At 45.4% G+C, this 10,918-nt stretch overlaps 1 protein-coding gene across 9 annotated transcripts in view; it reads left to right on the forward strand.

The window, feature by feature from the left end:
* Nucleotides 1-10,918, forward strand: part of FRMPD1 (FERM and PDZ domain containing 1) — a 150,279-nt gene that overhangs the window by 136,046 nt on the left and 3,315 nt on the right. For all 9 annotated transcript variants that reach the window (XM_038552855.1, XM_038552863.1, XM_038552858.1 and 6 more), the window contains 7 exons: nucleotides 321-440; nucleotides 1,473-1,609; nucleotides 2,706-2,832; nucleotides 2,953-3,048; nucleotides 4,945-5,127; nucleotides 6,002-6,149; nucleotides 8,035-8,841. In XM_038552855.1, coding sequence (XP_038408783.1) covers nucleotides 321-440; nucleotides 1,473-1,609; nucleotides 2,706-2,832; nucleotides 2,953-3,048; nucleotides 4,945-5,127; nucleotides 6,002-6,149; nucleotides 8,035-8,841 — 1,618 coding nt within the window. The remainder of the gene's footprint in view (nucleotides 1-320; nucleotides 441-1,472; nucleotides 1,610-2,705; nucleotides 2,833-2,952; nucleotides 3,049-4,944; nucleotides 5,128-6,001; nucleotides 6,150-8,034; nucleotides 8,842-10,918) is intronic.

A 10,918-nucleotide genomic window follows, 5' to 3' on the forward strand; every position in this document is an offset into this window, starting at 1 on the left:
ATGGAAGAGAAAATAATACACATATGTAGAAGCAAATATACACATAGACTATCTCTGAAAAGGCATTGAAGACCTGCGAGCAGATTTCTTTTGGAAAGGGGAGCAACTTGACGGGGTCAGTGAGAAACTTTACTTTTTGAGCCTTTTACATTTTATACCCATGGGAAAGTCAGCAACAAAGGTCTGCAGCTGTCTTGGGAAGCACTAAAATTGAAGTCTCTGGGGACTTTATTATCTTTCTTTTTTTAAATTGCTTTGTGGAATAGCTACGAGAACAAAGGCGATTAAAAGATTAACCGTATCTCCCTTACCCATTGTAGGTGGTAGAAAGGGAGGAGTCACATGACTACCGCTGCCTCTTTAGGGTGTGTTTTGTTCCCAAGGACCCCCTGGACCTCCTGAAAGAAGACCCTGTGGCCTTTGAATACCTCTATCTGCAGGTGACTGGTCTGCTCTTCCTAAAATAACTGGTTTCTCAAAGATGGCTTCCTAAAATAACTGGTTTCTCAAAGATGGCACGTTGGGTTATTTTGAACATGAGCTTAAGGCAATTAAGCAACTCCCTGGTAGGGATTATCTTTATCAGAAGGAGAGAGGCCTGATTATCCCTCGAAATTCCCTTTCCATCACTGAATTGCTATGTTAGGAGATTTGCTATGTATTAATGAAATTTAGGCTTAGTCCTCAATGTGGATGATACATTTTCTACTGCCACTTATTTTTTTTTTAAGATTTTATTTATTTATCCATGAGAGACAGAGAGAGGCAGAGACACAGGCAGAGGGAGAAGCAGGCTCCCCTCGGAGAGCCCGATGCAGGACTCGATCTCATGACTCCTGGATCACAACCTGAGCCAAAGGCAGACACTCAACTACTGAGCTACCCAGGCATCCCTCTACTACCATTTAGAGCTTCGGTTTTTATTGCTACAAGGGGCATTAGTGCTTTGAAGCCTTATTTTAGAAATGATGAAACGGAGTCTTGGGAAGTCACATGATCTGCCTGGGTCATGCATTTGGTGGCAGAGCCTTGGTGTTCCCCCAACTCTGCCTGCTTGAGTGAGATTTATCACATCATTTTTATATTGATAAAAAAGAGTTATTTGGGAGGCATTACCATTTTACAATTGAGGTAACTCAAACTAGGTGGATTAACTTGTCCAAATCTTACAGAAATGGCGGCAGCAAATAATGACAACAACACTACTGTATATTTGTATAATGCTGTGTCCTGATGCCTGCTTTCATATGTTACCTAATATAAACCTCACAGAAACCATGGAAGGTAAACTTAACTATCTTCATTTAGCAGTGGGTAGAGTCTTAGTTTAGTGTTCAGAATCTTAGTAAGTTAACCAAGGTCACACAGCCAGGAATTGGCAGAGCCAGGTCTCAAAGCTTTTTGCCTAAAAGAACTAGGAACACAATCCATCTATTCTTGTCTCCCAATTCCTCTGATGTAATCTCTTCTAGAGCTGCAGCGATGTGCTCCAGGAGCGCTTTGCTGTAGAAATGAAATGTAGCTCTGCGCTCCGACTCGCAGCCCTGCACATCCAGGAGCGGATCTACGCATGTGCTCAGCCACAGAAGATCTCTTTGAAGTACATAGAGTGAGTGGCAGGGGACTTCTAGGTCCCATCAACAGCAGCTGTGTTGCATTTATAACTTGGCTGGCCCCTGGCCAGGATGGCCAGGTTCCACAGAAAGCTGATACTTGACTACCTACCCGTCTGTCCATTGTCTTTCCATCCATTTCCCTCCCCACTGTCTCTGACCCAGCCCACCTCCTCCAGATGTCAGAATCTGGCGGCTCCCTCTGGGGCAGAAGCCAACTGCAGATGGAAGGACACAGGATCCCTTTGTAAATTCCCAGGTCTTGAGAGAATGTCTTGGAAATCAGTTGACAATGTCCATGTAAAGCTCTCCTGAGGGCAGAAGTGCCTTAGAAATTAATTTTGTGTGAACCGGTTGTGTTGTGTTGTATTCTTTTAGGGCAGTTTCAAGTCCTCAGATTTCAACACCACCTGATGCTTAGCATAAGTTTTCATTTTGCTCTGGGCAGCATCAACCAGGTTTGCTAACCCACTCACCAAATCTCAGCTCTGTCCTGTCTGGACATGAAAATCAATCAGGGAATCATATTTAAAAAATAAAACAGATCCTTGGCTCTGTTCCTAAGGTACTGGGTCAAACCTCTAGGAAATGGAACCTGAGAATCTATATTTTTATCCATTTTTGGGGGGAATTTTGAGGCTGTGAGGCTGGTACCATTCAGAAGCATGGTCTCAGGGATTCACAGGTGCTGTGTGTTGCCTCGTTGAGAGTGTTATTTGTGATCATTATTTCTCACATATACTGTAGGGAAAAGGATTGAGATCTGTTCTGATTAATAGAATATCATACCACACCAAAAGTAATCAGTTCCCAGAAAGATAAGTGGGGTTAACTCCTGAATGGGTGTGGTTTTGTGGAGAGAGTGTATGTGTATTACATATTTATAAATGTGATATTTAATACACAAATTTATGAATATATTTTATATATATTTACATTAACATGTATATATAGATATATCTATCTTCTGTCGAAAAAGAAGCTCATGATTGCAGCATTCTATGAACACTAAGTTCCTTAATCAAATGTAATTATGCTCTTCATTAGAGCCAAGTATACTGTAAAAATGGTATCTCCAATATCTCATGGCAGGAAGGACTGGGGAATAGAGAACTTTATATCTCCAACTTTACTCCGAAACATGAAAGGCAAAGACATTAAGAAAGCTATTAGCTTCCACATGAAGAGGAACCAGAATTTGCTGGAACCCCGACAAAAGGTAATGTTGTGGCCTCTGCTGACACCAACCCTACCCCCCACCCCAGGGAAAGCATTTTCAACATTGCGTGGATTTTAGGCAAGTGAATAACTCTAAAGTCTTTTTTTCCCTCTATTTAAGCAACTTATATCTGCTGCCCAACTACGTTTAAATTATCTACAGATCCTTGGGGAACTCAAGACATATGGTGGAAAAATCTTTAATGCTACTCTAATGGTACGTATTATAGAAATGTGGACCCCCCCCACTCTTTTTTAAGATTTTATTTATTCATGAGAGTCACAGAAAAAGAGGCAGAGACACAGGCAGAGGGAGAAGCAGGCTCCTCAGAGGGAGCCCGATGTGGGACTCGATCCCTGAACCCTGGGATCATGCCCTGAGCCAAAAGCAGACCCTCAACCACTGAGCCACCTAGGTGTCCCGACCCCCCACTCTTATAAGAGACTGTAGAAGTCCTCTGAAGATCAGTGTCTTTTAGCCTACAATTCCTGAGTGCCCCATCATATACTATAATTTGTTTGGGAAGCAAAATATTATACCATCGGGGAGTGTTTATCATGCTTGGTGCCAGCCCTGTGACACATGCTGGGGGAGGCAGAACTCAGTAAGACGTGATTGCCACCCTCAATGAAGCAAGGTACCCAACAGACCAAGTGAGGCCATGAGAAAGGCACAGGACTGTTGCTGTAGTCTGAGACTGAGTCTGAAGACAGAGGGTACCACTGCTAGCTTCGGGTTGAATATGGAAAGGAGAAGGGATTAGGGAAAAGCAGGAAGGTTGGATTGGCCAGATTTCAGTATGGAGGAAAGGCATTCTGAGGGATGGGAAGTGTACACAGTTTACTCTGGTACTTTGAGTATATGAAGGTGAAGAGGAAGACTTGGAGATCGTGAAAAGGGAATGAGAATGTTAGATTGACAGCTGGGCTGGGATCCTGATTGTTCAGAAGGGAAGAACGAGGGTGGATCTGAGAAGGGAAAGGAGAAGCGAAAGAGTCCTCTGCTCCATTACTCATTCCTCCCCCAGCCTGCTTTCTGGAGCCTAAGCCTAAAGTTCTATGCATCGCAGCCGTCCATGACTGGTGGGCTGCGGCCTACAGGGACTCTCCCCTGCCTCACTGTTCAGACAACCCCAGACTCCTCCTGCACAAAGCCAGACAATTTGCCCATTTGAAGGTTTTTCAATATATTAACAAAGCTCCTTTCAGTGTATTTGGTGTGCTTCTCAGTCATTTACAGTGATGGGTCAGTTTAATCAGGTGGAAAAAGAGAATCAATGTTTGGAGAGAAAGGAAGAGCATTAGATAGTTGGGAAAGGGAAAAATAGTTGAGTCTTTGTACAAGTAAGGTGACCAAAAGGTGGACAAGAGACTAAATCACAGAAAGGAAGGCTTGAAGATACAAGAAAAACTTCTATGTTTCCAATGGGCTAGTCCTGTCCCCTCCCAGCTGTCAAGTTCCTGTCCCCAGCCTCCCTTTACTTTTTCCTATCTAGGGTGAGAACTGGTAATGGGAGAAGAAGCCAGCCCCATTGAACTGGCTCAGGGTGCTTGCTGGGTGCAAGAATGCCACCAACTGTAGATAAATAGACTCTTGTCAGGAAACTTAATGTGAATATGATACTTGGATACAAATAATTGCAGTTAGAAGTGGCAGCTCAGTGCTATCAGAGCAGTACAGAGGCTGTGGTATGGGAACGACCAAAGGAAAAAGACTACTCTGGCTGGAGGAGATAGATCAAGCAGTTGCTTTCCATAGGCAGTAGATTTTGATGGAAGCTTTTAAAGAAGGGTCAGGATTTCAGTAGGGCACAGCATGAATATGGGCACATAGGTATGAAAGCACAGGTTGTGTTTATGGAACAGGTAATGGGTCCCATGGTCTGGTTCTCTGTTGTGAAGCGTCTTATAGGAGACACGTAGATACTCTTTTAGTTGTAGATAGGGCCCAGATTGGGCTCTTGCCTAGCTTGGTAATCTAGGGAAGAGGGGGTGAGGGAGGATCTGAAATAGATATCCTGGAGTTTTGCAGAAAGCGGTATCATGTCTTGCATGTGCAATGTATTTTCACTAGCTTGTGAATGAAAACTAATTCTTCTTCTACCGAATGCAGTTACAGGATAGAGAATCCTACATTGCCCTTCTAGTTGGAGCCAAGTATGGGATTAGCCAAATTATCAGTAGCAAACTCAACATCATGTCCACGTTGGCAGAGTTTGCCAACATCAGCCGTGTGGAGCTGACAGAGGAGTCCGAGAAAGTGAGCATGGTCAAAGTATATCTTCAAGACGTCAAGGTAATGCATGGGGAAGGCATTTTGAATCCAACTTCTGGAATTTGGGGCTCAATTATCCTAGGGTAGTTTATTTATGAGAGTTTGGATATTAACAAAGTCTAATATCCTGCATTTGCTGAAGAGGATTAATCATCTATCCTATACCATCAAAAGGAAAGTAATGAATATGGTGCATTTTCCTGGGAAGGTCCTAAAAGGGGTGAGGGTTTTTTGGCTTTTGGGGTTGGTATAAACTGAGCTTGGAATATATACTTTCCTTATGGGTTTTTGAAACTTAGATGGGAGCAGCAGATGACTTTATCACATGGATGGGACCAGGATGGCTGCCCAAGATTTTGGAGGGCAGCAATGAAAGTGGGTAAATGATGCAGAGTACTTCCCAAGCCTCTCTGCAAGGTCCTACATTTACCCTCCTTTGCTTTATTTTCTGACATGTTCAAGGATGGTGCTTTATTATTTTTTTTTATCACCTGCTTCCACCTTTTCCATTTGCTCTCCTTTTCCTTTTCCAGATCAGATCTTGAAGGGACCCCACTGTATGAATGAGCAGGGTGGGGTGGGGTGTTTGGGATGGGGATATTGGACTAGGGAATGAAGAGGCAGGAGACATTGTAAGATTCAAGGGGAGAAACCCATTGTATGTATATGAGTGTGTATATACTTGCACGTGTGGTTGGGCCTATGTATGTGTGTGTGTATGCATGCTTATTTCAAGTCTTGAAGGTGAGAATATGAGATACCAGGAGGCCTGCCTGTGGGGCATGGCTAGACTTACTTCGAATCTCTCATTGGCCCCATGCGGGGCCAATGAGAAGTTGTCAGCCTTCAGACTGTCCCTTAGGCCTTTATATAAAAGCTCTCTTTACTTTCAAAGGTTCTGACGTTGCTGCTGGAATCCAACAGTGCAAAAGACCTGGCCTGCCTGATTGCTGGGTACTACAGGCTATTTGTCGACCCAGATACCTCCATTTTCCTGTGGCCGGGAAACAAACAACAGGTGCACCGGGTATCTGCTGAAGAAGGTGAGGTGCCAAGGCTTGCTCCTATAAGGGACAGGCCCTTTTCACAGCCTAAAGGGAGGGAGTGAATTGAGTTGAGTTGATAAGAGCTATTTTTTCATTTATTTCCTGGTAAACAGTTGATCTTTCTAAAATCCTGAATAGAGAAGTTTTCTTTGTATCTGAGAGTCACCTAAAGCCACAAAATGTGGTTGAACATCTCTGATTCCCTGTAGTATTTCCTAAAATTGTTTCTAAGATCCACTGAATTTTGCTTTATTTGCCAGCAAAAAAAAAAAAAAAAAAAAAATCATTCATTTATTCAGAAAGTACAGATGACCTAGCTTTTTATTCCATGTCTAGGTGCTCTGTTGCATTCTCGTGAATTATAATAGAAGTTCTCAGCCTTATGTGTTTAGGAGAAGGAAGTACCCAGAGATAGAAGGAAATAGAAGGAAAGAAACCATGTATAAGGAATGAAGTAGTGGAGGCCAGATGAGATGCATAGACTCCCAGGCCAGCTCCCAGTTTCTATCAGGCTTTGGCTTCAGCACTGTTAATACAGCATTTTCCCACTGGTTTGCTGATAAATGTTGTAACACTCTCACTATGGCTAATTTCAGGCTACCAGTGTGATATCATTGAACGTGAAGATGGGAAGAGATGCTCAGTAGCACAACATTGTATGGCATTTCCTCCATTTGGATCAAATGGGCATGAATAATCTCAAGAGATTAGATGATAGTAAGATAAAGTAAAATAATTAGGAAGTGATGAATTTTGGATGCTTTTGGTTTTAACACAGTTTATAAACAAAGGATGATACCCTAGAGTCTAATCAGACAATGCAGAGTGGGGCAGTTGTGAAGGTCTGGTAGTGAGAGGGACTGCTTCCATTGGGGCAGGTGGCAGTGGGAGGGAAGATGCTCTATAGGGGGGCAATATTTGAAATAGATCTGGAAAGACTTGTGGAGCTAACCAGGCAAAGAAGAGAGGAGAGATCATTTGAAGCAGAGGGGACAACATGGACACATGACACAAGAACAAGGTCCTGATCTGTGAGAAGCTCCCTATAGTGGCTGGAGCATGTGAAGCCTACAAGGAGTAACCAGGCTGCTGAGGAGGGGTCAGGGCCACACTGACAGACCTTAACTTCTGTAGAAGAACTTAGGCTCTTCCCTGTGTAGAGGAAGCCATTAGGGGGTTTAAGTAGAGTATGATACGGCCAGAGAGAAGTTTTTAGAAATATCACGATGGAGGCTATGGTAGAAGAGAAATTGGAGGCCTGGCTCAGTGTCCCCAGTTTTCCTGCCATGAATCTTTCCAGAGTATCAGGAGCTAAATGAGTTTTGACTGTTCTAAAAACCCCATAGTATCAGTGGGTCCCCAAAGCCAGGTTTCAAGATGGTGCCAGCCTATTGGCCTCAGACACCCACATAAGGTTGCTAAGAATACAGATTCTTAGCCCCCATCCCCTAGATATTTGACTTAGTACATCAGGGTTAGGGCTGAGGATCTGTTTTATTTTTTAAATATGATTCCCCATCTGATTTTGATGCCCAGACAGGACAGAGCTGGGATCTGAGAAGGGTGTTAGCAAACCCGGGTGATGCTGCACGTAGCAAAGTTAAATCCAGCCACATAATCTCCATGTTTCCATGAAGATATAGCTTTCCTCAGAAGTAATCCTGTCTCCATTATGCAATTCGGTTGATGTGGGAAAGTAGCCCTGATGTGCAGGGAGAATGTGGACTCTGGAATCCCAAGAGTCCTGTGTCAGCCAGTACAGTGTGATCTGGGCTGGCCACCCTGGAGATGGGAGGGCAGAGAGAGTAAAGGGTGGGAGGACATGAGCCTCTGTTGGTCCCAGAATGCTGTCTTATAACCCCTGGTGTCCCTTGCATTACAGGCTATGAATCCAGGGCATGCAGTGACTCAGAGGAGTCCTCTGAAGTGGACTGCGTGCTGGAGCCTCTCTCTGACGGACACGTGCTGAAGCTGGGCCCCTGCAGACCGCTCGTAAAAGAGGAGCAGCCTCCTGGGGACAGCCCCATGCCTGAGATGGCCAGGAGGGGCCCGAGCACCTCCGGGGCCAGCAGCATGACAGACAGTGCTGAGTCCGAGGCTTCTGACTCTGCCAACACTGAGAGCCGAGGCTGTAGGACCAGTGGCTCCAGTGAGTCTATGGATGCCCTGGAAGAGGATGACTTGGACACTTGCTCTTCTAGCAGGTCTGGCTTCTTCCACTCTAACTCACCAGGCTTCCCAGAGACTCTTGGTTCCAGCAGCCAAGAGGAGAGAAGCAGGATTGAAACCAATGGCTTCCTGTGTCTCCTGGACTTGGCTCAGAGAGCCAATCATCCATGCCAGAAGACTGAGTTTTCTGAGAGCCCCACTCCTGAGACTTTCAGCTGGGGACCAGAACCAAGTGCAGTCAGGCTGGACCCTAGGCTATATGAGGGCAGCCGAACCGACTACTATAGCCTGTGCTCCAGTGTCTCCCTGGCCAGCCACCTGAGCAACAGCTCAGAGAGCACAGCTTCCCGGCAGGGCAGGGGCCTGCCAGCCTGGGGTCAGAAGGGCTGGACTGAGGCCCAACCCAGCTCTGCTCTGGAAGCCCTGGCCCCGCATCTGCCACTGGCCTTTGAGGACGGTAGCTCAGATGAGGAATACTATGATGCTGCTGACAAGCTCACACCCCCAGACACCCTCTCAGGTGAGCCCTCCCCAGCAGGTCTGTAGCCTCAGCTGACAGCTCCTGAACACCCAGCAGGGGCAGGGACCAAGCTCGAAGCAAAAACACATGGGTAAAGCAGGGTCCTTATTTGAGAAGGCCCATCTGGGCTCAGTGGACCAAATATTAAGTGTCACAACTTTAAGTCAGGGCTACAAGGGAGGTTAAGAGAACTATAGGTGAGTGGAGATGAGAGGCACTAATTCAAGAGTGGGAATCAGGAAAGGCTTCCCAGAAGAGGTTACAAATGGGCTGGGCCTTGTGAGCTGGACAGAATTTAATAGAAAAGGGTTTGAGATCAGTGCTCAGCAGAGGCAAGTGGCTGCATCATTATCAACCCTGATTCTACATTAAATGAGACTTTAATGCAAGGAGAACCCAATAGGCCATTGGTGGCCCCTTAAGAGAATCAGAAGAAAAGGCAGGGGATCTGTTGGTCCTGTTTCTTTCTGGCTCCTCATCCTTTCCTCCACAAGGAGTGTGAGATGTCTTTCCATGTAGAGTGACTTCCTGAGTTGACTTGAGATCCTTGCAGGACACCTAGATATGCACGTGCACGTGCACACACACACACACTCACACACACTGCATGCTAAAGAAAAACAATTGGAAATAAACACACAGACATTGATGGTGACCCAGCAGAAGCTGGGGAAGCTGCCGCCCTTTTATTTCTGTCTCAGCCCTTCCCTGTTGTTCCCTGCCCTCCAACAGTTTCCTGTAGCTGGTGGAGAGAGGCCAGCTGCTCCTGAGCAGCCCCTATAAGGCCACTCAAGACCCTCTATGACATGACCTCTTTCTCTCTCTCTCTCTCTCTCTGCCCTCCTAAGCCCTCTTTCTGTGTACCTACCACACAGACCTCCTTGCTGTTCTTGAAAAGTGCCAAGCTCTTTCCCATTTCTGGCCTTTGCACATGCTGCTCTTTCCTCAGAAAACACTCCTCACCATGATCTTTGGCTGCTAATTTCCCATCCATCTATCAGGCCCCACCTGGAAATTCACTTCCCCCCTGAAAAACTAACCAGACCACCAAGACTAGGGCTATGTTTCATAGCTCACCCTGAGGGCTTCCCACCTAGCACTTAGCACTGCCTATAATTGTCTATTTATTTGTGTGATTTGTGTGTTGATGTTTCTCTTCCTGACTTAAAAATTAAGAGTTCCTTGGAGTGTAGGAACTGTGTGTTTCATGCTCAGCCCTGTGTCACCAGCACATAGCGCCTGGCAATTTTGCTAAATGAAGGAATGACTTCTCCGCCATCTACTGAGTTCATTAATTGACCATTCCCCTAGAAAAGGAGAAACTTAGGAGCAGATTTGCACTGTTCTCCAAAGAACCTAGGACTTGATAAGGTTTTAAATGAGGTGCAGCCAGATTGGAAACAACTGATCTGAGTATAAGAACCCTCAGATTCTCAAGGGCTGGGATATGAACCTGATTCCTCTGGGTGATTACCTGGACTTCTTTACAAAGTGCTTCTTCACTCAGAAACATCCATCCTGGTATGCACAAAATCCCTCACATCCACAACTGAGTAGTGACACTTTTTTTAAAAAGATTTTATTTATGGGGAGGGATCCCTGGGTGGCTCAGTGGTTTAGTGCCTGCCTTCAGCCCAGGGCGTGATCCTGGGGTCCGGGGATCGAGTCCCATGTCAGGCTCCCTGCAAGGAGCCTGCTTCTCCCTCTGCCTTTGTCTCTGCCTCTCTCTCTCTCTCTCTCTCTGTGTGTGTGTGTCTCTAATGAATAAATAAATTAAAAATCTAAAAAAAAAAGATTTTATTTATGTATTTGAGAGAGAGAGCACATAAGCAGGAGGAGGAACAGAGGGAGAGGGACAAGCAGACTCTGAGCTGAGCATGGAGCTTGATCCCATGACCTCAAGATCATGGCCCAAGCTGAAACCAAGAGTCAAACACCTAACTGACTGAGCCACCCAGGTGCCTGGAGACATGACATGTTAAAAAGATGTCAGAGAGCTTATAGAATTGCCAGCAAAGGTGAAGGGCTGGTTTAGACACAGGCAATAACCAGGCCTGGAGACTAGGTGACAGGATTC

Source organism: Canis lupus, chromosome 11 (assembly GCF_011100685.1).
Source record: "Canis lupus familiaris isolate Mischka breed German Shepherd chromosome 11, alternate assembly UU_Cfam_GSD_1.0, whole genome shotgun sequence".
NCBI classification, from domain to species: Eukaryota; Metazoa; Chordata; class Mammalia; order Carnivora; family Canidae; genus Canis; species Canis lupus.